Source organism: Lissotriton helveticus, chromosome 5_1 (assembly GCF_964261635.1).
Source record: "Lissotriton helveticus chromosome 5_1, aLisHel1.1, whole genome shotgun sequence".
NCBI classification, from domain to species: Eukaryota; Metazoa; Chordata; class Amphibia; order Caudata; family Salamandridae; genus Lissotriton; species Lissotriton helveticus.
The window spans coordinates 1179883566-1179911335 of NC_136065.1; the positions used below are offsets into that span (position 1 = coordinate 1179883566).

Here is a 27770-nt window from a genome sequence, read left to right on the forward strand (position 1 = left end):
ATGAAATACTTGATTTTATATGAAAAAACTGTCCGCGATCCGAACACTCATGACCTACAGGTCTATAAGAACTCACGCTGGTCAAAGAACGCAGGGACTAACACACTCAATGTTCACACGTGATGATTTGGTACCTAAAAGCTTGTGGCACTTAATAGCACCACAGTATTTCATTGATGACTAACTGCTAACAAGTCTTGGCGACTGTATATTTCATTAACAACCAAGAACTGCGATATTCTGGTGATTTTAATTTGCACTGAAGAAATGGTTGTTTACGATGTTTTTTTAGTTACTACTAATCTAGCTTTTAACAGCACAATGACACTTTACTGATAACAATCATGGTGGTTTTTACAAACAAAATGATTGTTTATGATGAATTTTACTAACTATTGATTCAGGCACTAATAACACTATGGCACTTTACTGATGATAATTATGATGGTTTAATATTCACCAAATATCTAGGATGGCCCTGGTCCTCAGTGAGACTGTAACACCTATGAAATCTTGTGTAATCACATTTTATGTATTATTTGTATTTATGGTAACATTGTTACGGTTTTTATGAACCTAAAACAAAGTTTTTTTTATTGATTGTGATTATGTTTTTTTATCACTGAGGCTTAAACTTCAGTTGAAGGCTCTTATTTTTCACCTTATAAATGCCCTCAAACTTTTACAAAGGTGTTAGCATCTCTAAGGTATGTGTTGACTGAATAACATTGCATCATGCATTCCTAGGTAAATTAATGATGGAGATAGAATAGGGCACTCTCGAGGTCTACGAACACAATTTTGACTTCTTACAGCTACCTTACAATCTTGGGAAAATTTTATCTCTCCCTTCTACTTCATAGAATATATGAGAATTGTTTGGGGTGGCATATCCCCCAGGGGCGTAACAAAACTTGAGGGGGCTGCCCTGCAAAGCACATGGAGGACCCCCCAGGCAGCCCGACCCACCACATATCAGTTTGCCCCACCTCCCAAAAATCTGGGATATTTTGATTTGAAACCTCCAACATTTAATAGAATGCTTCTATATTGTCTTGACTCAAAGTTCTAATGAGAAAGTGGGTAACCCTCTTAACATATAAGCTACGTCATTTGTAACAATACTGTCCAGAGCAGATTTTTTAACTGAGAAACTAATCAGAACAATGCCAAGGAGAGGTCCTAATGTCTCAGGAACAGCAGCAATCAGAACAATGCCAATCCTATTGTCTCAGGAACTGCCTCTGGCTGAAGATCAAAGAACAACTATGAAGGATCTGAATTAGAATTGACAAACCCAAACCTGCAATTCCATAGACTCAACTGACAATATACATGAGAAGAACACAAGATATAACTCAGTATCCTGTGAATTCCAAGAGAAATACACTAGAGAATTATCAAAATGCCACACCCTTGTGACTGTTTAGGTCTGTCCATGATAATAACGTGAACTGAGGAAGCAATTTCAATTTCTGCCATCATGTCTTTATTAGTAAGCAGGACAAAATAGGCAGGCAAACGAGGCTGAAGATGAAAACTGTTTGGATGCTTCAGAACATTTATGCAGATGTTTGTCTGTTTGAATTTATAATTTCTGTGGTATAAACAATGCTACATACAAGATTTAAGGCACACGTATTACAGACAAGTGCAAGCAACACCATAAATAACACCACATGTAGAATAAAAACAAACTATATCAGCAAGTACCTAATGACAGAATCTATACAAACTGTAGTTGGTAAAGCAAAAGAAAAGTGCAAATACTTCTAAAAGTGCATAATAAAGCAATCACCAGTCCAGCAATATACAAAAATCAAGCATGCTTTTTAAAACAATCCAACTTTCTTGCATCAAGGTGAAAATACTTTCAAAGTTCATGATAAAAACAAGTCCAGCAGTATGCAAATATGAAGCCAGGTTAGTCAATCAACTCTCCGTTTGGTGTGTGCATAAAGGCACATATATTTCAAAGCAACTGGTAAACAATAACAACTACAGCACCATACAATAATCAAACTGGTTTAGACTAACAATTCCTTTTTTGAAGGTTCAAATCTTTCAAAGTGACTGGCAAAACAGTAACAAGTACAGCAGCAAGCAGCATACAAAATGTAAACCACTTTAGTCAACAAATGCCCTTTTGGTTTGTGCACGAAGGTGCAAATATTTCAAAGTGACTGGTAAATCAATAACAAGTACAGCAAGCAGCAGCATACCCAAGTCAAACCTGTTAAGTAAAACTAATTCCCCTTTTGTTTGTGCATGAAGGCATAAATATTTCAAAGTACCTGATAAAGCAATACAATTTAGCAGCATAAACATCAAACTCGTCCAGTCAAACCATGCCCCTTTTATTTGTGCATAAAGGTGCCAGAGCCAATTTTGCCCATGCCTTAAAACGTCTCTGGATGGCATCTGCCTTTAATGGTTGCAACAATCTCCCATCCAGTAATGGCAGCTTAAGAGGCAGCAATTGTGACCTGGGGAAAGTAAAGGAGGCCCTGGCAAGAGGTGATCCCAAGGATATGGCTCGACAAACATGATAGGTGGCAGAGCACTTAGAATCAGGCCTTGGCCCTGGCATGGAACAGGAGCTGAGAATTTACTGCTCATGAAAGGAAGTTTGAGGGAAGATAGCAGCCCATCACGAAATGGTGGGCATGTAAATGGAAGTAACAGGGTGGCCAAAGACAGTCCTGCAGGCAAAGGGGCACCAGAACCCACACACCTAAATATTTTGAAAATATGTCTTTCAGCCCCTCGCGTTGGTTCGCGTAAAAGCAAAGGCATATACGTTTTAGTTAGAAGCATCCAAATCTGCTCAAGCGGTAAACGATTTCAAACAAATAGTAGCTAGTTGTAGGCTGCTTTTAAACTATGGGCACACTTCATTTTTCCAATACACTCCATTCCCATATAACAGCTCTCCGTCTGAGCAAGTCTATATTGAAGTCTTTTAGGATGTTCAGAGTGAAGCTGGAGATGATAACGTGGTTATTTGTTAAAGGGAAAAGTAAGATTCCCGATCACCTTCCTTTCTCTTTGCAGATGAAGGCAATAGAATTTTAGAAGCGAGTAAAGCATACTATATGAAGGGGTTGGTTATGCAGAGGTATGGACACATCCTTTTTTCCACAGAGAGGTTATTGTGAAGATGAATTCCTGATCTTCAAAAATGGAGATGAATATTGCAAATTCAGTGAACAATTAACATCAATACTGGGAGGAGTAAGAGACTTATGTGCCCTCACATTATAAACACTGTGGTCTACAAAAAATGTACTTTTTCTAACAACTCGTTATTTTCAACATGGTTGACAATTCTGTATTGGCATAGCAGTGTGCTAAAAAAATCAAAGTCCATATTCAACTCTGTGAGCTTTCACTCACAGTTCAAAACGCGGGAAATACCATATAATGTCCAGAGATAGAAATATCTATACGATGGAGATCAAATGGGTGTGGCACTGGGGGTGGCTCACCTGTGCCAATTCATGGATTGGCTTTTCCCCTTGCTTCCCCAGGGTCTTCACCGACCTAAGCCTTGGATAACAAATCAGGAAAGCGAGAACTAAAGTCCTGAGTTGTCTGGGGGATTGAAACCAGAGGCGCAACTGGACCCGAACTTCAGAGGGGCTACCACTCCATCCAGGGCAGGCCCTAGCACTGGTCGCACATGGTGCAAGTCTTTTTTGGTGCCCCTCCCACATTTCCTCCCTCTCCATGAATTCCCTGACTACCACTCACCAACAGTGCACCTCATCTCACTATAGCACCTTTCTGAAAAACATTTAATTTTTTCATAGCACTACTGACACTCAGTTCTGTGATCTGCATGGTGCACGTTCTTTGTAGCAGGCACATTAACCCTCTGCACTTTGTGGGTGGCAGAAGTGCCCATGTGAGTGCATGGTGAGCGATGCAACAGTGTGAGGGGCAAGACTGCAGGGTGAGTGAGGTGACCATATGAATTTGGGTGCCGATGTAAGTGCAGAGTGGGACAAAAGAATGCATGGTTAGTGATGGACTTGTTTGAGTGAGATTGCAGATTGAGCAGTGAGGGGACATGTGAGTGAAAGGTGAGTAGTGTGCTTGTGTGACTGCAGGGTGAGGTACAGGATGAACAGTGCAAGTGCATTGTCAGTGCAGAGTGATCACTGTGAGTGCAGGGGGAGCGAGTGAATGGTGTGAAAGCATGGTGGTCAGTGTGAGTGCATTTTGATCGCTCTGAATGCAGTGTAAGCGGTTGAATGGTGTGAGTGTATGGTGGTCAGTGTGAGTGCATTGTGATCGCTGTGAGTGCAGGGTGAGCGTGAAAGTGAAAGGTGAGAATGAGGAGTGAGTTGTCTGAATGCAGGGTGCATTCCCAGACACTTGAAGTAGCTCAGCATGTTATTGACGGCGCGTAGGCTTTCAAATAAAAGGTAAACTATTGCTATTATGGCATTAATAGGGATTGAGGGTGTAGGAAATAAATAATGTGCTGATCCTGCAACAAACTTCCAGTCTTATCATTAGGGTTGTCAGCTCAATATTTTGATGTCCCAGACTGACTTATCTGTGCATATTTCGAACAGCAAATATAAATAGAAACCACTTTTAATTGTGTTCTAGGGCTGCCTGAATGATCCATGACTGATAATTAAAGGGAACAATGACAGAAAAGTCACATTACGAATGAATACATACTTTTTTGATTTATAACCAGGGCACAAGTCCTAAAAAATAAAGTGGGGTGGGGGACTAACCTAGTTAATCATCATGGCGTGTGACATCATGGCGTGTGACATCCGGTGCATGACATCATGGTGAGTGACATCACGGCGCATGACAGCACAGGAAGTTGCATCATAAGAAGTGACATCAGATCTTAAGCCCTCACATATATGTTTAACATGTCTATCATGAGTACATTAAAGCACATTTCCAGTAAACAGGGAATCCCTCCTGATTTAGGCAGAAGATTTGCACTTTTGTAACCTACACATAAAATGGTGTTGCCTTTTGTCAGCGTAAACTTATTCAAACTATAGTGCTTTACAATAAAAAATAGTGATATTTAAATTATTACAACGCCTCCTATGGGGTAGTAAGCACTATATAAATGCTATTTATTTCATGTAAATACTGGGAAAGATCAACAAATCTGACATTCTTACAGTGCATGCATATCTCCTAAACAGAGCCTGAACAAAGTAAAAAGCTGCCTCTCTTAAGTATGTGTAAAGTGCTAACAAGGTATGAGCCTTTGTTTTCCCTCTGCTGAATTTGCCTCTAGGTGTGAGGGTCCTGAATGCTGCCAGCCAGGAAACTCCAACAAAAGGAGGCCCGATGACACCTCAAATTGGACCTTTGTTATGGACCCAGCAGGAGTCTGAACTAAGAAAGCCCTGGTACTGCATACTATGAAACCGAGCTCTGCTGTGGTGCCTTCAAGAGGCCAATGAATGGGAGGCAGAAGCCCCAACACAAAGGATGTTCTGCTAAACACAACTTCAGGAAGGTTTTTTCACCTTTAAAGACGCAAAATAATGCAGTATTCTTTAGGAAGACCATCAAAAGAGAGCCAGGTGGTGCTTTGCTTTGACTGGCCTCTGCTGTAGAAGACAACGGCCTACTTAAAGCCAAGCCCATAGAAATCACTGGAGTGATACTGACCGAAACCCCAGGTGATCACATTCGTTAAACAGTTAGTACGTCACAACTCCTCACTGGCTTCTTCTTGTATTCACTGATAAAAACACTTCAGTCTTAGCCAGAACATGCCCGCAATTGAGGGGTATCAGGGATCACATCTACAAGACGCCAATGATTCGCATAATTGAAAAACATGAAGATTGATGTGCCCCTGCCCCACCCACTCTGGAAACAAGTCCGACCACATCACAGCCTTTAGATTCATTCAGAGGCCGGTTGTGTACTCTTGTCCACCAAGCCAGCAGCATTCGCACGGATCCTTGGGTGCTAGGCCCCAGCCTCTTTCCTTTTGAACCACCTGCTGGATGGATGTCATCTGTGATTTTTTTACTCCAGCCAAAGGAAGCAAATGTCTGTTTAAGGGGGTGGCGTTAGTGCAGACCCTGTGGAACACTCGCATTCTTTTTGGGAGAAGTAAAGTACCACTTTAATCAGCTGGAAGCAGTGCTTTAAATGAGCAGATACTGGGCAGGAACCTCAATAATTCGAAATGGAGGGAACCTGCACTTCTCGGGCACTGCTAAAATACATTTAACGTAAAGTACCGGCATTTTTCAGTTTTTGATTAACTGCGGACAGGCATTCCATAGAAGCTTCGTGCCCCAGGTGGGGATTACCTTAACAGAGACGTTGTGATTCACCAGGCGCACGAGACCGCGTATATCCAAGCGGCCACTCAGTGTCTAGCAATAGTTAAATTATGGCCTGCAGCCGCACATTCCCTCGGTCGTCTCGGGAACGCCTCACCTCCTCACGCACACTTTTAATTGCTCAATGCGCATGACAAAGTTTACCAGTCTCCACGCAGACGTGGAGATGTGTGTAACGTTTAATTTATTATATAGGGGCCGCAACGAGGTATCTAGGATGTGCTGGCTGCGCGGAGGCGGCCCTTGGAGCAGTGCGCCCCCGCAACGCGGGGGTTGCCGGGGCCTGTGTTATGCCCCTGCTATCCACCCCAGCCGAAAGGGGTGACAAATTGAGACACTGTTTCTCAATTCTGCTCCAGCAGTAATTTCAGTGTGCCCTGGTGTGAGCTTTTGTTCTAAGAGTGACATGGTAGGTGACCCACGGCAGATTTCTTTCAATCTACAAGACATTTTGGGTGTGTGCATTGTTCTGTCTCTTATAGTCTCCATTCTTGTATCTCATCCCTTCTGATTTGCTACCTAAAGATACAGGACTAAGAGTACCTGATCCCAGCCTTTGCAGACCTCAGAAAGGACCTGCAGAGGTAGTTGCATCCGCCAAATCTCTCTGAGGGGTTTTCTTTTACTGACTGCACTTGTGCTTGCAAAACATAATAGGGTTTTTGGCTTGATGAGAAAATTGGGTCTCTTTTTTGGAGGCTGTTGTGCGCCGTTGATTTTGGTAGACTTGTCCAATTGGATCCAAAATCAGCAAATATAATGACTTTTGGAAACTTTGTGCCTTTACCCCAGGGGAAAGTGGCGGTAGTTCAGCCAAAGATGTGGTTGCCAAACCCTAAATAAATAAAGAGGACATGTTCAATGTCGCAGTCTCCACTTTGGCATTTCAATCTGAGCTCTGGTCCAAGCTCACCTCCAGTCTGATGTGGGGAGCCCAGTTATGGGATAAAAAACAGACATAGTTAGATAGTTTGAGTAGAATGATTTCATCCTTTAATGAGGTTTGACTCTAGTGAATTGTAGGCCTGTGTGAGAGTTTTGCAACTCCTCCGTTGGAAATTGTTGTACTTCCCTGGGCTGGATGCCTATTCCAGGATGAGTAGTTCAAAATATTTAGGTCTCTCCTTTGCCTCTGAAAATCCTTTATTCCTCTTTTGTCTTTCAGCTTCAGCAACTGGCTGATGCATTCTATCAGGGAGAATGAATCACATGTGGTTGTAGTAATTGAATTGTGGCCAACAACTGCTGCAGCATTCCTCAGGTCCTAAATGGATTTTCCTGTTGTCTTCAGTCTATCCAAATGCATTGTCCTCTTAGCTCAGACATCTGTCATGATTGAGGTTGAGGGTATGTCTTGAAAAACTTAGGATTGTAGTGTGATCTCACCAAGTTCTTCCAGCCTTCTTTTAGGTTAATAGCCTGGAATGTCTGACCATCACTGGAATATAATCACAAAACTGGTTTCATTGTTGTGAGCATGACACCTATCTGATTTTACAGTTTCTTCAGTAGAGGTTTTCAATTGGGGAAGGCAATTTACAATTTTAAAGCATTGGGGGTTTCCGTGAATCGTTTGGTGGTTAGATCTTTGTTGAAGCATCTGTCATTGATTACGGAAGATATTAATCTTTCGCTTTGGAGACCCTGTCAGCGGTATAAATTATATTCTCACCCCTTTGAAGGTATTCTTTCTAGTTGCCTTAACTTCAGCTAAGCAGTTGGTCAATATTTAAAGGAGAAATCCAACACCTTGCATGTAGTCGTAGTATTTTCAATAAATATATTTGTCACAATAATTCCCAGTATTCACTTTATTATGGTTTTCTGATGCAGAGAATCTGTAGAATTGGGGAAAGAGAAAGGTATGGAGCAATGGGTAAAATAAAAATGCTGTGGCGCCAGCCAGTTAGTGGTGCTAAATTATTTTTCTATGTGTCTGTATAGCATATTACTATTCTATCTCAACTCTTCTGAAAGTCGGACAAACTGAGGTCACACAAGTCGACTCCTGAGAAATGAAGACTAACATGTAAACACACCTAACACTGGATTAAATATGCTGGTTGGGGGGGGTAAGGGGAGAGGGGGGCATTTGTTTATTTCTTTACAGTTGGGAACATAAGAAAATATGGAATTGTTAGTACATTAGGCCAATGGTCATACTTTATATGTTGAAATGTGATAAAGAATGTCCGATTTATAACAAGAAGACGATTGTTGTGATATGTGGTAAAAAAATAAAGAAATTAGAAAAAAAACTCTTATGAAAGTCAATGTGGACAGTTCTGTGTGTATATTTCCCTCTGTACAAATAACAAATTTCTCTCTACAATCATGAGTCTTCAAGCATAATGCTACGTAACCCAGTAAAAATGGCCGTAATGCCCCGGATTTTACTTTGTTGAGTGATATCTTCCATGTATTTATTTTGTACATAACCAATCCCTTTGTTAGGTGTACGGGAATCCGGAGGCATTATATTTCTTAATTGCCCACTTTCTATATAGTACATTTTAGGTTTGTGGTGTTTTTACCTGCTTTCTGTATTATCTCTAACACTATCAGTAGAACATTAGTATGTTGAGCGTAACTAAATCAAACCAGACTGATTCCCAGGCACTCACAACTGGAATTTGATGCAACTTTTTTCTTGTTTTTCTCGGAAAAGTGTTGGTAATCTTTTGATCAAAGTCAAAGAGTTTTGGAATCTTGTTGAAGATTGTTTAAGTTTTTAGAGTAGCAATGTGGTGGACGATAGCAATACGTTCTACCTTTATTGTGTGATTAATTCTATGTATTGTAGAGGCACAAACAAGTATTAGCTTGGGTTCTGGATTGTCCGCAAAAAGAAAGTGGGAGATTAGCAGTAACTAGTTTTTAAAAAGTTGTTTTGGACAATGCAGAATTATGAGTGCTGTAAGTTGTTTTGGTCAATAGGTTCTTGGATGATTTGTTATGTACCTTCCAACAAATGTTTGCAACCAGAAAAAAGATAACTCAATAGGCTTAATTAATTGGAAATAAAGTGCCTGAGAATTTACTTGAAAGTGTCTTGACTGGGAAAATCCACTGTGACAAATTATATCAAACAGAAATACATACTCATGCAATTAGGAAAAGGAACAGGATGGAGGAAATAGGTACATTTTTATTTCTGAACCAATAGAATTAACCCACAACATGTTGTTAGGTGAGTGGTAATTAACACAGTATAAGGATTTGTGTAATAGTCTATAGAAGTAAGCAATTATTTGAAATTTCTATGTAGATTGTCCGGGGAAAATGTAATCTGTATTCCAAGTATATACATTTCTTCAATGTTAAGCCACTACAGTTGAAATTTTCCATATTTACTGGGGTTACAAACTGAACCCTATAATTTGGCATGAATCTCAAGGTTTTATACGAGCTCACTTTCACAGTAGTATTTAATACAATAATAATGGCCACTGTCGCTGTATTTCATTTCTAACAGGATGACATCTACATGTATGGAGGCAAAATCGAAGCCAACGGAGGCAATGTGACGGATGAGCTCTGGGTTTTTGATATCCCCAGCCAGTCGTGGAGCACTCGGACGCCAACTGTTGTAATGCATGGACAACGTTATGCAGTGGAGGGGCACACAGCCCACATGGTTGAGCTGGAGAACAAGGAGGTGATAATGGTGATAATCTTCGGCTACTCCTCAGTGTACGGTTACATCAGCAGTGTGCAGGAGTACTATATCAGTGAGTACATTTCTAATAGCAACTTAGAGGCTATTTCATTCATATTGGGTTCATATCAGGTTGTGTCCAAGCGTTTATGTGTTTGGTCAAGGCAATTTAAAACATTGGGCAGACAGGCAGTGACGCCTGTGTGTCATGTATCCCTCTACATTGTGATCAGGTACAATATCTGCACCAGGAAGACAAGTTGTCCTATCGACTATAGTAGTTTTCATTTTTCTTTCTATTTTAACAGCATAATGGTTAACAACAGTCTCATAACCCAACATATTTTACAGCCTCATGTTATCGATAAAACACTGGACTAATCCAGCATGTGTGACGGGCAGTTGCAGATCTGTCAATCTTTTTTAACATAACCCCCACTAATTCAGCACTTCTTCCTTTAATGATTTCCCTACCATCCCAACCCCAGTTAAAACTGTATTATTAAAGTTGTTATTGCATCTATATATTTCATTGGATGTATGACATTACAACGCATGCTTTTACCACGCATGCTTTTACATCGCAAGTATTACAACGCAAACCTTTACAACGCATAGCGCTTTGGGGTGCTGGATAGTGAATAGTTTAATTTACTATTCCAACTCCAGTCCCCGTGGACACTAGGGAAGGTGTTGGATAGTAAATTAAACTTATTCCCTATCCTAGAGCGCTCCCCAGCGCAATGCGTTGTAATGGTTTGCGTTGTAAAAGTTGCGATGTAAAAGCACTGCGCGGTAAAAGTTGCGTTGTAAAGGATGTTTCCCATTTCATTATGCCACTTCGGACCATTGACAAGTGCTTTCCTGAGAAGCATGTAACAGCAACCTAAAACCAGAAGTGTTACAAACTTGTGTTTGCAGGTGTCGGAGTTCACTGTATTAGAGCATTGTCAATATTTCGGGCATATTTTGGTGCTGATGGTACTGTTGACAGGCAAATAAAAAAAATGAGTCTCCCAAATGTCTGATTTGAGACTGTGTTCGATGGAGAGAGTTCTGTAGATGGATTTCTTGTGAATGGAGTTAACTTCTGTCAACGAGTTCAGACTTCCATGGTTCTGTTCAGTTTGTTTTGGGGACTGGTCAAGTGGTTTTCGAAGTAGGCTTTTCTACATGGGGTAAAATGATTTCCAAGTCGATAAAAAGTACAAATTAAAATTAAGAGTTACTTTTACATATACGTAAAATCTTTTCATGTAACGCGGAATTCATAGAATTGTGTGCTCTACAAATGCTCGTTAAGAATTATAAAATAATTCCACTACTATATATGGAATCTAGGACTGTCACAAATTTCCTTAGTGATTTCCATGGTAGCTGGATATTTGCTTGAAGCATAGGCGTGAACGTCATGTGTTAGATCTCTAAATGCATTCTGTGAATTCGTCCCAATGTCTTTCTTTGCTGACAGCGCTTCGGTTGGTGCTACTTCTTTTCCTTCCGCCTTGACATCTTCTCATGAACGTCAGAGAGGCAGGAGGAGGTTGGCAGTAGGTAAAGCCTCCGACGCAATGCCCTTAAGTCCTGGACTTGGGATTGTGGGAACAGATCATGAGGTCATTGTTATGTTAGTGACAGTCCCCGAATTACCCCATGGAATGTTAAGTTAGTAGGTTTATTATTTATCTTATGTTTGTGTGTTATGAAATTTGAGCCATGTTAAAAGAGAATTATTGCAATCACATTGAGGCTATAGCTGAGAAACAAGGTACTATTGGTGTGTAGCTGCCTAGCAGTGCACATTTCGTGCTCCTCATACAGCTACATTCACAAAACAGTTGGGTTGACTTTTCTTGCGAGGATTCAACAATATAGCATTTGCTGAAATCGTCCATATGGCACTCTACTAATGCAATGAGCACACCACTGAGTCTTTCAGAAAAAAGTGGCAAAGTGTGCAGGTGAATGGTACTAGAGAACTTCAGTGGTACATGCGTGGTCACCTAGAGCGGCTGTGGTATGTTCTTGAGTAGGGTATGTAAAGGGGTTCCTTCCATCAGTTTCGGTGACAACCAGCAAGGAGTGTGGAGCAGGCGAAGCCGCATCCTGCTTTGCAAAAGTCCTTCCAAACCCTCTTGCTTTATTTGTCTTGCAAGTGTAGGACCACAACTGATCTAAAAAGCTGATTTAATTTTTGTGGAATCGAGTGATCTCCATTGGCCTATCAGAGGAATTAAGGTCCACCAGACAGTGACCACTCCGTCTACCAAATTTAGAAATGACTGCCAAGCAGGCGGTCATTTCTAAAGCATTGCCAGAACCATTGTCACAGCATTTCCTGTCAATGCTTTTAAAGTTTGATGCATGGGTCTGTCAGCATGATAGAGACATTCTTTAAACATATTTATTTATGTTTTTCAAAAAGAAAGTCCCGAAATGTGATTTTCTTTTTGAAAATAAAAAGTGCCCCCCCCCCCCCCACACCCCTGCTGTGGTGGTTCTCCAAAGACGAGGGGGTCATTAGACAGTATTCACTGGCCCTTACCACCAGAGTTTTCCTAGCGGCGACGGGCAGCGAAAACAGGCCTGTATCATGAGCTCATCTAAACTAGGTGGGCAGCCATATAGGTCAGTCTCCGATGGCCCGATGAAGAAAGTGCAGTCGGATGGGTGTAACCATGCCAGAGACAGCGTACTCTCCGCTGTGGTTACACCAGCGATCTGTCTGCATATAAATTCGGTGAGTGGACCATCATCTTGGCAGTAAGGATACTGTATCACCGTTGCGACGGAGTATCCTTACTGCTAAGATTTTAATGAGCCCCAACTTTTTAAAGCTGCCCAAACTGACCATTTGAAATACTGTAGAGCTTTTATCGGCTGGCATTTGTTTTCAGCACTGAAACCGCGTCGACTGCATTGCAGGTCTGAAGCACAAATGCTGTGCGATGTTGGCACATGGTTGGGTTTTGACATGATTTGCAGTGATTCAGCAGAAAGCAGCCTTGCCATGAATCATTATATTATTCTGAGCTTGTCCTATGGATGTCTGTTGTTTAACCCCACAGGCTGAGCAAGTTCTATAGAATGCAGTGTCGGTAAATCTGCATGCCGTCGGTTAATGTATTGTTTGCTGACTACTGGCCACCGAAATATTAAATACAGACAATTGATCAACTTTGCCCACCCTTGACAAACCGAAAAGCAATTTCACTGACCCTGGTGGACACGTACAATTGTAATCTGAACAAGAAACTCGCACATTGCCGCGCTAAATATTGCTGTGAAATGAATTATTTATTTGAAAAGTCAAATGCGAATCGTTGACCAGTCCAAAGAAAACAGGATATCAAAAAGCTAGTCTACCTATTGCAAACTAGCACCCCAGGCTGGTCCATTATACCAGACGCTGTTGGAGGTGCGGGTGATTTTTCTCATATTTATTTAGAAAACTCTATTAAGATCTGCGTCTCACAGACTCTCGTTCTAGCTCACGTGCCGGCACACCCCACCACATTTGAGAATCTATATCAGTCATGACTTGCATGGAGGCGAGAAATGTTAACCCTTAAAGTGTGGGACATCATCTCAGTGACATTGCCTCATTTTCTTTCCTTTGAGGGGGGTCCTATACCAATGGGCGTCTATTAGCACTTAATTTTTCTGAAATGTAGACATTCTCTAGAATCTAGTGAGAAGTAACTTATGTAGCTGTCACACAATTCCGCAGAAGTTTCTGCATAGTGCTTGAAAGCTATTTCATAGTTTAGGCGTCCATTGCGAACAACAAATGACGAAATAGACTAACATCATGCATGCTGCATACCACCTTCTACAAAAGATACACCACGTGTAGGCAATTTTACTGGTCACTGAGAAACCCAGAGCAGCACTTCAGAAAGGTCATGCCATGTCACCGTGAGAAAACGTTATACATGTCTTGAGCAAATATAATAGCTGATATGTAACTACTACTTGTCAATGTGTTGTACAGAAAGAAATGAATCCGTCCTTTATGCTTACATTCCATAAGTATTCTGGGCAACCTGAAGACCCTATAGATGGCAATCTGCATTGGTTGCAGAAGTTTGCCCCGTCTAAGTTACCTATACATTTGAAAAACACATACTTTGCTTATATTTTTATGTGGGAATTTATTTAAGTATGGCTAACCGTAAAGCGCATCCATTATTTGTCCCAAATAGTTAAACTTCCTCTCAATTATGATGGTATTATTTGCATAAGTTCAGTAGGCCAAAGCGTAAGGTTAAAAAAAAAAAACCGCATTTGTGACAAGTGTGGGTCCGTGTGCCAGTGCCCCCTCCAGTTTAACGTCATTAAAATTCTGGGCTGCTGAAATTATGGGAACTCTAGGATTAAATTGATTCCATGATGGTTCCTGATCCATAATCTTGCAAGAGTAATAATATCTTATGAAACGTTTCCCTTAGCTGTACATCTGAAAATGAACCAAACTTCACAAGACCTGCGTGCAAAAATGGAAGGCGGGACTAGGAAAAGAACTCACGGACAGGGACTGGGCAACTATATTGGAGTTCCCCAAGAAAGTCTCCAGGAATGCTAAATTTAAATATATACAACACATGATCTTACACAGGGCCCATCTGACCCCACACCGACTGAACTGTATCTACCCAGACGCCCAACTTTCCTGCCCTAGGTGTCAAGAGGAAGATGCTGATCTCCTCCACATGCTGTGGTCTTGTCCACGCTTGTGAACGTATTGGCAAACAATAGCTTACAGAGTCCAAGAGGTAACAGGCACGGCCGACTGGACGGCTGCGGATAGCTGTCTACTGGATCTGCATAAACGCCCCAAGACATTGAAGTGCAATATAAATTCACGGACCTGGCTGTGCTGTTGGCGAAACGGGCTATCACCATGAGGTGGAAATCTGCCCACCCTCTACAGCAGCTGTCTGGCAGGCGGAATTGATCAGGTGGGGCACTGCGGAAAGTGCTGTTCTTAAATAGGAAGGGCATCGAGGCCACCACAAAACTCCCATTTCTATGGATTGGGATCAAATGCTAGAGATGCTTAAAACCCTTGACTCACTCACCCCCCCACCCGGTGTCGCCACCTGAGCCCATATCACCTGTGCCCCCCTGCCGCTATGGCTGATTCGCTTGACACTGAGTAGCAATCTATTATAATCTCTTGTTGATGCCCAGAAATTTATATTATTGCCTGTTCCACCTGTTGGAGTTTGATTCCCTCTTTAAACTCATTTTTATAAATGTGACGGTGTACACAACCCCCTTTTTTTCCTAAAGCTTATTGTATTGTGTGGACTAATGGACCAGGTATTTTTTGCGTGGGGGTTCCCCCTTTTCTTCTTTATTTTAATTTGCCTCTTGTTATTGCTTTTTATGTTATGTGGTTCATGTATAAAGAACTCCGATTGTCCTGTGCAAGTAGGGACAGATATACCCTTATGTAATGGTGCACTGAGATGTTATTATGCCATGTGCTCCATAATTTACTGAATGTGTATGCATATTTGCAAATTGAAAATCAATAAAAATTGTGTTAAAAAAAACCAAACTTCACAAGACATCCCTGGCAAACACTAAACGACAGACCGTATATCTTCACTGTGTCAGGAAATCTGCTTCTGCCAGGAATTTGGGTAAAACATTTGGCCTCCCTGAGGTGGCCAAAGTTTCATACATACAATGTAGTTTGTGAAATTCAACAATGTTTAGTGGCAATGGTAGTTTCACATTTTTGATTGTAATACATACCATTTCCCTTTTGGTCTTTCTTCCCAGCAAGCCAGGTCTGGCTCTTTAAAGGACTATACTGTTGTAGCAAAAAATGTCAAGATTAAATTATGCAATAATTCTTCGTCCGCTGTTTCTGCTGCCAAATGTGAAGAAGGAATACAGAGATGAATTGCCATGATCTTGATGTGCTGCTATAAAAAGACCTAGATTTTTTTAGGGATTGTGTCATAGGAGGCAATATTGGTACCACTGCACTATTAAGCTAAACAAATTGCTGAAATCTGGGAAGATAAAGGCGTATAGTCTGGTATGTGTACGTCTTCTTTACCAATTACAAATTCAGATTTGAGGCACTCCAATACATCACCAAAATATGTTCTGGTAAATGTGCATTTCTGACCGCCCTTAAGATTATCTTTGCTTTGCATTTGAGCCTTCCTGGCATGCACCTTTTGTAGATAATAGGACACCAGGGAAGAAATGTTCAACGGTCTGCAGCACAGATATTGCATTACCTTACTTGAGAGTGTACCTCACCTCCTACTCATAAAGAATTTGCAGCTGTGCTGTACATGTGTAAAAACCCAAATTAAGATGGAGTTGTTAGAGGTTGGTGTTTTATGGTCTTTTGGCCAGAGTTGCCGACTTTGGAAATGGAGAACCGGGTTCGAGTCTTGACGCAGCCCAACATCCTGTGATTCTGGGCAAATCACGTAAACTTCCAATTCCTCCCCCCCAATAAATGTATGTGTCTTTGTGTAATGTAACTGGTGCTCATGTAAAACCCTCCAATACCTTTGGGCCAAGTTTGTGCTATATAAAAACTGCACCAAAAAAAGCTGGTAAGCTATGGATTTGGTTTCAACCACCCAGAGAGGCTTCTTTGGATGTCTTTTCAATTGGATCTGCAACAAAGTGCCTCTTTTACCACTGTTCAACATGCCACATAAAGGCATTAGGAGTGTGGCCACTGTCTCCTAGCTGTATGATCAGATATCTGTAGTCGAAATACTTATACCTGTAATTAGTGTAAGAAACGTTTCATGATCTCAATAGCCCGAAAGCTACTCATGCAAACACACTCAAATAAGTCTATGCATAATGCATTCAAGAATGATGTTTATGGGGAAATGTGGCAAAAAAGTCTCTTTTTTGTGAGTTATCATGCACAAATACTTTTTTAGTTGTTGCCCATAAGAAAATCACACATTTAAACCAATCAATCAGTATTTGTTAAGCGTGACCACTCACCTGCTAGGGTTTTAAGGCTCGGGGGAGGGGCAGGCGGGTTTGGGTGCGCTGCATTTATGTATGTTTATCATTGTTTGTTGTCAACGATGTTTCTGTGTCTGTTTCATGGTGTATCGATGTCGCAGCTCAAACAAACGCAGACACAGCATAGAAAATAAACTTTGAGTAAAACAAATCTTTTTGTTTTTTAAAACCGCTTCTATTATCATGCAGATGGTGCTGGAAAGTCCAATATATAGTTCCTATTACCTGATAAGATGAAGCTGATTCAATCTTGTGAATCCACCATGGCCGGAACTTTTCTGCTCGAGTTCCAACTAATAAAACCTGTAAGAAATCCTGCTTGGATTTTCCCAGTGCTTTTTATTCAGGGACTGCTCAAAATTCAAGTACATTTTGATCTTTCAGTAAAAATTCATGAATATTTTGCCAGGCAAAAGAAAAAGACAATCTTTCATGACCTCCGAGTGAGAGAGAGTAGTAGATCTTACTCCTGCCTCCTAGTAAATCCTTACATAATAAGCTCAGTGTTCTCTCTGTCCAGCTGAGAACGGGAAAGTCAATACTGGCTAGTTTGCATCTTAAAGGTAAAGCTCAACCCCAATATATCTCTTACCCAGTTGACATCAGGGTAAATGGTTGGGTGGGTGGGGGTTTACTTAGAAGTGAAGTTGGCAGATAAGACTAAATTGATATTTATTTCTGGATCCGACAGCACCGTGCGAGAGTAGCTTCAAGACATTTGGCTTGACCATGACCAGACCTGCATAAAACGGTGCTCTTTTAATTCTGGCAACATCACAGTTTTTGTGTGGTCTTTTGAAGTGGTCACTTCTGTGATCCGTGAGTATGCCACTGCCAGCAACAACGTCACCTTCAGGATCAAGGCTCAGCGGGATCTCCTCTGGTACTGATATCCTTGCCCTTGGTGTTCTCTGCTCATGTTGAGGGATCATGATTGTTGGAATTCTCCCCCTTAAGGCAAGTGCTCTCCCATTTGCTGTAAAATGCCCTTGAGGACAGGGTCTATAATCAGTCTTTGAGAATGGAAGCCATGTGTTAACTCGCCCCTCACGTTCTGGGAATCTCTAGGCAGCTGTGCTCTTGCCCTATTGTGTGAACCAACAAATAGAAAACTGGTCAATGTTTAATGTCTTACATTGATGGACCACCGATAGGACCACAACTGTCTCAGGCATTTAATTTGAACCTTCTCTGTCCAGCACTCACTTAGATGGACCAAATGAAAGCAGCAGGTTTCTAAGATAACTCTCTGAGAGATGTGATAGGCTGCTGATGGAAGCCTGACATAGAATTATTTACAGGAGTGTGTGGCGGCTGCTTCCAAGATCACAAGATTAAGGCTGCAGGAGTTAACCATTCACCATTTGTGGAACTAGGGGCCTAATACTGTAAAGAACAACAATGTGCAAACGAAATATCATTAGTAAAAACCTTTCACAGTTCTTGTAGTATACGTAATACAGCACATGGACAATTAATGAACAAAAAACATGGAGACATAAAAACAACGTTCATGCCACTTTATAGGAGCATAATTCAACCAGTACAAGGTAATGCATTTGGAGAGTTATTAGTGCTGGAATCCTAGGTGGCGTTTCAGCGTTCTCATTACTCATAGGTTATCAGAGTGGTGAAGATGAGTGTCTGAGCGCAAGGTTAATTAGGATATATTAATATAAAAATGTTAATCCAAATAGAACGTAAACTGAAGAGATGACACAACTAGTTACTTGGACTACTCTATGCATAAAGTCCAGTGTAAGCAATAAGTGTGATACTGGAATATCTGGAAATAAATAGATTTGGGATTTTGTTACCTAGAAATTGTTTAAAAGTATGACCCATTGCCTGTTGGAGTGACATATAAAAATGGTCGAAGAAGTAACTGACCGCTACCAAATAGCCAGCACAGCAATGGATGAACAACCAAACGTCCAGTATAAGCAATGAATGTGCTGCTGAAAAATCTACAAATAAAAGGATTGGAAATTATTTACTCAGAAATTGGAAACACACTGCCATCCAGTGCATTAGGTGTGACACCTGTGTATAAACAAACACTCATACATTTAACAGAAAGCTAATGACTAGCTCGCACTTCATTGAATGAATAATCAGTCATTAGCAGAGTTTCAAGGGAATAAGTAATATAAACCAATTATTTTGGCAACAAAAAGTGGCAAAGCGAAGAAAAAAAGAAATTGGTAGTAGACTTACTATAAATCATCATATTTAATACAAAAAGAACGAATTAATCATTGGGCTTTCACCTAAAAGGATGTGATAAATCACTTTTAGATATCACTAACATCGCCCACTTAATGGGTAATTAAATTGAGGAAAAAGATGGAAAAGTGAAAGGAGCAATGCCACGTACAGTACCACGATGCGACCAAGTTCTGGAGGCTCACCACTGTAAACGCATAAGCAGGCACCCTGCTGACTTCATTAGAAGAGGGTGGTGTGCATACAGCGTGCTAGTATCCTATCTGGGGCCGTATTACATAAAGTGCCCCGGGGCGCAACATTTTGGGTGCCCCCGGGGCACTTTGGTATTACAGAAGGGGCGACAGACGTTTGTGTGTCCTCTCCTGTAATGCCAATAGCGCTGGTGCACATAAAGCGCCAATGCTATCTTCAAGAGGGAGTCCCCTCATTTGCATGGGGGCATGGTCCTATGCAAATGAGGGAATCCTTTGCCTCTGCGCCCGAGCTGTATTACTGACCCGGGACCAGAGACCAAACAGCCATCAAGCGCCTCCTAAAACGTCAGTGCGCCTCCTGAGAGCAGCCCTCTATAGGGCTTAAACAGTGTCTTATGGACCCCCAGACATACCCTTACAGGTGGGTGCCGTCACTGACTGCAGCCGCCTGCAAAGGGGTCTCTGTTCCCGTTTAAAAGTGCCGGCAGGTTGCCGCCTGCACAGTAATCACGGAGCGGCTGTAAAGCAGCCACTCTGTATTTTACATGAATGCGCCGCCCCCAAGGCATCACGAGTTCGCGGCTGCCCTGAGGGCAGCACATTACCCTTAATGTGACGTATTGTGGGCCCGACGCAATGATGGAAAATGCGCCGTATGTGTAATGCGGCCCCTGGATGTTTGAAAGAGTTGTTGCTGCATTTTGTAAGTCATAAATAAAATTAACTGCTCCTCTGTGGGACACTTTTTATTAATAATGAATATATGATGTTAATTAATTGGTAAGGGGTTGATTGTTGTATATTTTGTTGTCCCTGCCCTGGTTTCCCCCCTTACTCATTTGCTTTACAGGGACCCTCTTTTGTATATTGTGTGTCCTCAGGTTTTGGCTAAAGCACAGCTTTCTCCGTCTGCCCCCTAAATGTTTTTTTTGCTTGTCTATCCATGAAGGAGCTTAAGTGTGGGTTTATGGTTTGGGGTCATGAAATCCTAAATCCTGTTCAGAGCAAAGTGAAAAAGTCGTGTGCGATTAGGAAAAGAATGTCCCTCAGAAGTCCATCTCCTGATTCTTTCCGATGTGTCGCTGGTATCTATGAGTTTATAATAAAGTTGATGTTTGTGCGGTCAAGGCCTGCTCTGCTCAGCTACTGCAGCGGATATATCAGACGCAAATCCATTTGGCGGGTCTGTAAACCTGTAATATGGCCTTAAAAAGTGAACAGGGTCTGCTTGGATGACTCTTCCCATCAAACCCTTGGAGGAACCCTGCAAGAAAATATATCCTGTTCCTGTTATCCCATCTAAAGATCATCCGTTCTGTTGCTACTAACCTGTGTGCATCAAACTGATTTGCAAAGATGCCCAGTACGTCGCCTCTACAAAACATATTTTGCAAAAAATGTGGCCCTTTACATGGAATTTTCCCACATTGCTTTGTAACCTTAACTTAATTAAGAAAACTTTAATGTTTTTGGGAAGCTTAACAAGGTTTTATTTGCAATCCTAAGTAGTAGGTCTTGAAATTGTGGTGACATAAATAGTCATGATAGTAGTAGTCTCAGTAGTTTGCTATAGTAATTGTAGTGTCTGTAATAGCATTAATAGTACTGCTACTAGTTCTACTTATTTTTGTAGTTGTTCTGTTACACCTTTTGAGTAAAGTGATGCCGCTGGCGCATCACCAATGTCTAATGATGGAGGACATTGTAACCTGAATATAAATTCTGCTATTGAGGGATATGTTGAGTAGATTAATGTATCATGATAGCCTGCTGCTGAAGACTACAACGGTCATTGATGTTCCTCTTCCCTACGTCATAGGATAGGGCCTGTAAGAATGGAAACAGAATTTCAAGGGTTTTAGAACATTCCACCCACCGAGGAGATACTAGCACGCAACCACTTCATGTTCTTCAGTGGAGCTCTCAATATTCAATGATCTAATGCACTGCCGACGGCCAAATTGTGGTTAAAGTACCACTTCTCGAGTTATAGGACTGAGCCAAAGGCATATAACAAGGGGTTGGCATTTAAGAAAGTAATAGAATGAAACGGAGCAGCTGTAATCGTATTATAACATTCCACCCACCAAGAATTGAATGTTGTAAAATAAACAAGGAAAACCATAAAGCCACACTGTCAGGACCTGTTCCAAGGAGGTTCGGTATTTTTATCCCTGATGTTGTGGGTCTGACCTACTATGACTCCAGGTATGGCTGTAATCGTATTATAACATTCCACCCACCAAGAATTGAATGTTGTAAAATAAACAAGGAAAACCATAAAGCCACACTGTCAGGACCTGTTCCAAGGAGGTTCGGTATTTTTATCCCTGATGTTGCGGGTCTGACCTACTATGACTCCAGGTATGGCGTCAAGTACAACCTTTCGGACTTAACTCTCATAGTTGTGAGGGTGACACCTCAAAGGCTTCATTGGCAGGTGGTGTTGGTTTAGAGACTTACCCCCAGATTCATCAAGAACACATTTTGCTAATCCTTAATAGCGAAAAATACCGAATCACTATTAAGGAATAGCAAAATGCTATGCATCAAGAAATCGCTAAAAAAATAGCGATTTCTAATAATTCCTTAATTGCGACTCGCAAATTGCGAGTCGCAATTAAGGAATATCTCTCTATTCATTCCTATGGGCCTAGTGGCCCATAAGAATGAATGGGAAGACAATCTCAATTTGTTAATCGCAATTAGCGATTCGCAAATTGAGATTGCGATTTCAAGGGTGCAGGGGTGTCCGAAGGACACCCTGTTGCAACCCTGAAATGATGTGTGCACATATGTTGAGCACACACATGCCCTAAGGGCATGTGTGTGCGCAACATGAAACTTTGAAAAATGCACTTTAGTGCATTTTTCAAAGTTTTTGCAAATTACCATGACGTTGTACTTCATGGTAATTTGCGTGCCCTAATAGCGAATTCGCAATTTTTTTCACTTTCATGCATTGCATTTAAGCAATCTCAATTTGAGATTCCTTAAATGCAAAGAATCGCAATTTAGGGAATTCTTAAATAGCTATTTTTGAATTTGGGATAATGCATCCCAAATGCAAAAATACCACTCGCAAAGGGCCAGATTCTCAGAATCTGGCCCTTTGCGAGTGGATTTTTGTTTGATGAATCTGGCTGTTAGAGCTATAATGGTCAAGCAAATTTTCACAATAGCTACTGTTTAGCCTATCCTTTTCCTTGTAAGATAGATAAGTACTTTAATCATACACCACAACCTAATACTACGCATAGGAAATGTTAATCAGCTACATGGTTCTAAGAAAGGTGCTACAGGGTTCTAAACACACAGAAATATTCAGCTATTAATCTAGCATTGGCCTAAGTTTACTGTAATACCATGCAAGCACTTTTCATGGTTCTGTGATTTGCTGGCCAGTCTGTTTGTTTCGTGCTGGTGACTCCATCTTACTGGACTAAATAACTCCTGACATTTTAGCAGATGGGGCGCGTTGGGTCCTAATTCAGAAACTGCATTTTGTAGTACGTAAAGTAGTACTGCAGAAGTACTACTTACTTACAAACAAATGCAATTTAGAAACCTACAGGTGGAAATCTCCACCTCTTGTTTATTTTCTTTGAGAAGTTCCTCATTTGTAAGTTTAACACTTCATAGTAAATGTGGGAGGGACGGGGAGTGGCTAAAAATGGGGACTACTACTAAATGTGAGGGCTTTAAAGGAGGAATAAGGCATAATTTAGGAGGGCCATGGAGGGGTGTAGGTAGGGACAGACACCCACCCACGAAAGAGTAAGCCCATTAATATTCACAAACTGCACCTCTCAAGTTACTACAGCCAAAAAGGACCCATAAGTAGACCTGGAGTAAGTGCAGCACCTCACATGGCCAAGCACTAATACTGCAACACCCTCCCATAGAAAATGGAGGTAGGGACTTAAAATAGAACCCTATAGGAAATAATGTTAAAATGAATTCATTTATTTTGACTTTTAAAAAGTCTAAATATAATTTAATATTAAAAATTATATCTAAATAAAAATAGTTACATTCTTTTAAATTAAGTAGATACCTAATAAATGTAAACATTGTAGTCAAGGTGGGCTTTTAACAAATTACTTTTTAAACAATATATATTTAAATTAAATTCTAAATTGACTCAAAATCAAGAAAGTAGTGCTATAACATTTTTAAAATTGTGTTCTGCATTTACAATGTATAAAATTAATCTACATTAATAATCAATATAAAAATATTTGTACTTTTTTTTTAAAGATGAATACGCATTTTAAGTTTTAGCTATATTTTGCCATAAGGAGATCTCGGCCCCTTGGGTGGGGAACAATGCCTACATGAGAAAAGTTACTAGTAGTAACCTCACTCTCTCAAAATTGGATCTGCCCACTGTTTTAGTGACAGGGAGACATGTCTCAAGTCGAAGTGTCTTTCATGGAAACTACCACCGATGGATTTGATCATAGGGCTGAACCTGACCCCTGACTCTGTAATGAGCCGTGATTGGGGCCATACTACAGTTTTGATTAGTGCATGCCAGAACCATTATACCCCTCTGCATTCTTTTTTTCTTACTTGGCCTACGTTGGGATGGGAGGGGGGTTTCAATGATGCCATGTCGACCCTGGACTGGCACAGGTCCATGGCGTTCTCCTGAAAAGTGAGGAAGGGAATGGCGGTTTGCGCCACTGGTCTGGGGCTGAGTGGAATATGGAGGATTTGGAACTCTGGATGCAGGGGCTATACTCATATCTCAGCTGCACATAGCTCACTTTCTCTCAACGATTACTTACTAATACCAGACCATGAACTCCTATGCACTACTGGCTTGTAACTTCTCTTGTGGGGGATATCGGACCATGTACAAGAGATGGTGTACTTTGGGATGCCTAATGGTGGGGTGTGGCCCATGTGGCGTTGAAAGTGTGGTTCCTGACAGATGAGCATTTTGTTTTCCATCTGGAACTGGAATTTAGGGCATTCCTAGGAGTTAACCGGGCCTCAGTGGATTTCCCCGGGACACTATGGGGCGCATGTACGGTCTCGATGTGAGGGATCACCCAATCCTATGTCAGGGACCGAGATCATGAGTGGTTGGTGTGGGTTACAGAGCTTGAAACATCCATACTATCAGGAGAGCTCAAGGCTTGTTGACTCCAGGTGGAATCTCTCTTGCACCAATTGGAGCTTGACAGGACCTCCCAGCGTCAGCTGTGTCTGTAGGAAGCTTGCGATTGCTGGATGGCTTCTGCTTGCCCGGTTTAAGAATGGGCTGATAAGTCAGACAAGCTTCTTTTTTGGCTGGCAACCAGGGACTTTGAGTCTAGAATTGTACCGGGGTACTGGTGGGTAGAGCCACCAAGATAGCCTCGAGCTTCGCTCAGGATTAGAAAGGACTGTAATGAGAACAATCCCGACAACCTCGCGAAACGGCCCCTCCACTCGCTGTGGTTATCTCACTGCCCCAGCTGTCACAAGCTGACATAGATGACCTGGAACAACCACTTACACTCAAGGAGGTTGGAGAGGCAATCATCGACCATGACACGGGGAAGACCCCTGGACCAGATGGGTTTCCCGTGTAGTTTTGCCAAAGGCGTCGGCCTGCGATTATCCCTCCCTTTCTGGACTTGGTTATGGAAGAGGTCGCAAATGGGCACTTTCCTGCACAAATAGGTGTTTCCTAAACTGGGACAGCCGCCGTACCAGTGTCCTCATACCGCCCCATCTCCCTCATTGACTAAAAGGTCAAACTGTACGATAAGTTGCTAGTAAATCAACTTCTGAAGGTCTGACTCACCTGCTCCATCCAGACCAGTGTGGATACATTCCGCACCATAGTACTACACACTGGATTAGGCAAGTCAAGCTGGCACCGAGCAGTATCCACGCCCTTGGTGTGACAGCAGCGATTATGCTCATCGACTTTGAGAAAGCTTTTTACATCCAACATTGGGCCTTCCTGCAAAAGACCCTTCTTAAAATGGGCTTTGGCCCGAAATATCAAATTTCTGTGAAGGTACTTTATGCCGCCTCACAGGCCCAAGTGAGGGGGAACGGAGTGATATCTACTAGGTTCCCTATTCTCCGGGGCACCCAGAAAGGATGTCCCCTCTCCCCACTCCTCTTTATGTTGGCCATTGAGCCCGTAGCGGCCTGGATAAGCGGTGATGCACAGATGTGGGGGTTCGATTGGGGCTTTGCAACGGAAGATAGGATAGCCCAAATGCGGATTATGTCCTAATATTTCTTTCCCAACCTATTCTGACGGGGCCTAGACTAACTCAAATCCTTACCAATTTTGGTTTGGCCTCTGGGTTGCGAGATAACTAGGACAAATCCCTGCTGGTTCTGCAGAAGGGTGACCGGTTAGACAAGACCTGGCACCCGGTGCTCCCCATATGCTGGCTTAGTTTTCTATACTTGGGAGGGCATATCTCGTGGGAGCTGGAGCTCACCTGGAGCATGAACCTCCGTCCACTGCTAGACCTATCTCATGAGGATATGACTAGATGGGGTGAGCTTCCTCTTAACCAATGGGCAGGATAGCGCTGTTTAGGATGATGATCCTTCCTAGATTACTTTATGCCCTGTAGAACCCCCCCCCCTTCATGTTCCGCAGCCTTGGTTCAATTCTCTGGCATCAGTGATACGCGATTGCTCTGGGCTAATAAACCTCCCAGAGTGGCATTTGGTAAATACTTCCGTGCCACATATGAGGTTGATCTGGCCATGGCTGACATCCGGTTATACTACTGGGCGACACTCATTCTGCTGGTGAACGATTGGATACATGGGGGTTAGGAGGAACTGGCCTACTGGGAGGAGGTCGCACTCATGGTTCTGGACAACAAAACACACAATGCTGTATGGGGTCCCCGTCACGAAGACGCTCCCAGAACCAACAAAGTGGTGTTTGTGGCCTGGGGGGCAGCGCTGAGGTGGATGGGCTAGAACCAACAGCTCACAATGGAGACACCTCTGTGGGAAGGCTGGTGGCTGGCACAGGTTGCGGGTCTGGAGGAGTTCTGGGGATGGGACTAAGTGGTCATCATGCCACTGGGAGATGCGTGGGGCAGCGGTCACATTTGCTCCTTCCAGGACCTACAATCCGAATTCCACCTGCATGACTCTATAATTCTATCAGTATCTCCAACTCTGTCATGCTCTTACTAACTGGACGACGTTCGGGTGGTCCTTGAATATAACCCCTTGGAGGTGTGGGCACTGATGGGCCCCATTGGAAAGGGAGGGATATAGCAAATCTATGAAACCCTAACTGCACATTCAGAGCTGGACTGGCCACAGCGGACACCGGCGTTTTCCTGTTGAGCCGGAAGTGTAAGGGACGATTTTCGAGTGGTGGAGGCCGCTTTTGCAGCAGTGCTGCTATATCGGTCCCCAGTAACAAAAACGCCAGCACCGCTAAAGCAACTTCGGTTCATTCAATTTAAATATCTGCACAAATCATACCTCACACCCTATCAATTATGGAAAGGTTAGGTGGCTCCCTCCCTTGCATGCATGTGGTGTCAGGTGCCTAGAGGGGATTTCTTCCATACAGTGTTGGCCTGCCCATTCATACAGCGATACTGGTTCAGGATATTCTCGATTTTGCCCGGCTTGGTGGGCTCCCTTGCGCAAGTTGGCCCCATACTCACTTTACTAGGTATTCTCTGGGACATGGGTGGACCCTGTGGGGCCAGGACGCTGGTGCTGCTGGAATCTTTGCTGGCTAAGAAGGCTATAGCTAAACACTAGACTTCTGCCAGTGCCCATCCCGTGGAGGCCTGGAGATGTGATACGGACTGGTGTGCAAGACTGGAGGAGATTATATGCAACACACGTGGGTGCCCCTACAAATATGACAAATTATTGCACAAGTAGTGGGCATAATATGACTTGGAGGGAGTGGGCTTCCCCATGTAGGGACTTGGGTTGTTTTATTATGTGCTTGTTGTGACAAGTCGAGGCCATGAGATGATATGTAATGCTTTGTACCATTCTGTTTACAATGTGTTTGTTCAATGAGAGCTTGTTTGTTGCTTTCGAAATCCTTAAACATTTTCTAATTTAAAAAAAACAGTAGGTGCTATTTTCAATAGAAATAATATAAACCTTTCACAAAAAGTCAACTCCACAAGTTAACAGTTCAGTTACCTTCTCTCAGCAAACGAGAATAGGATGACTGCCAAACATAACCACCGCCTCTGTCTCCACTCGTAAGTGTAATATTTGAAGGTCATCCCTATGTACTAGAAAAAAAAATTGTCAAATTATCTATCTTAGATGGAAAGGTCAAACCAAAAATGT

General features: G+C 42.1%; 1 protein-coding gene across 1 annotated transcript in view; it reads left to right on the forward strand.

Moving 5' to 3' along the window:
* ATRNL1 (attractin like 1) overlaps positions 1-27770 on the forward strand; it is a 2439979-nt gene that overhangs the window by 474798 nt on the left and 1937411 nt on the right. The window contains exon 8 of the mRNA XM_078643887.1: positions 9829-10084. Within this exon, the coding sequence (XP_078500013.1) occupies positions 9829-10084 (256 nt within the window). The remainder of the gene's footprint in view (positions 1-9828; positions 10085-27770) is intronic.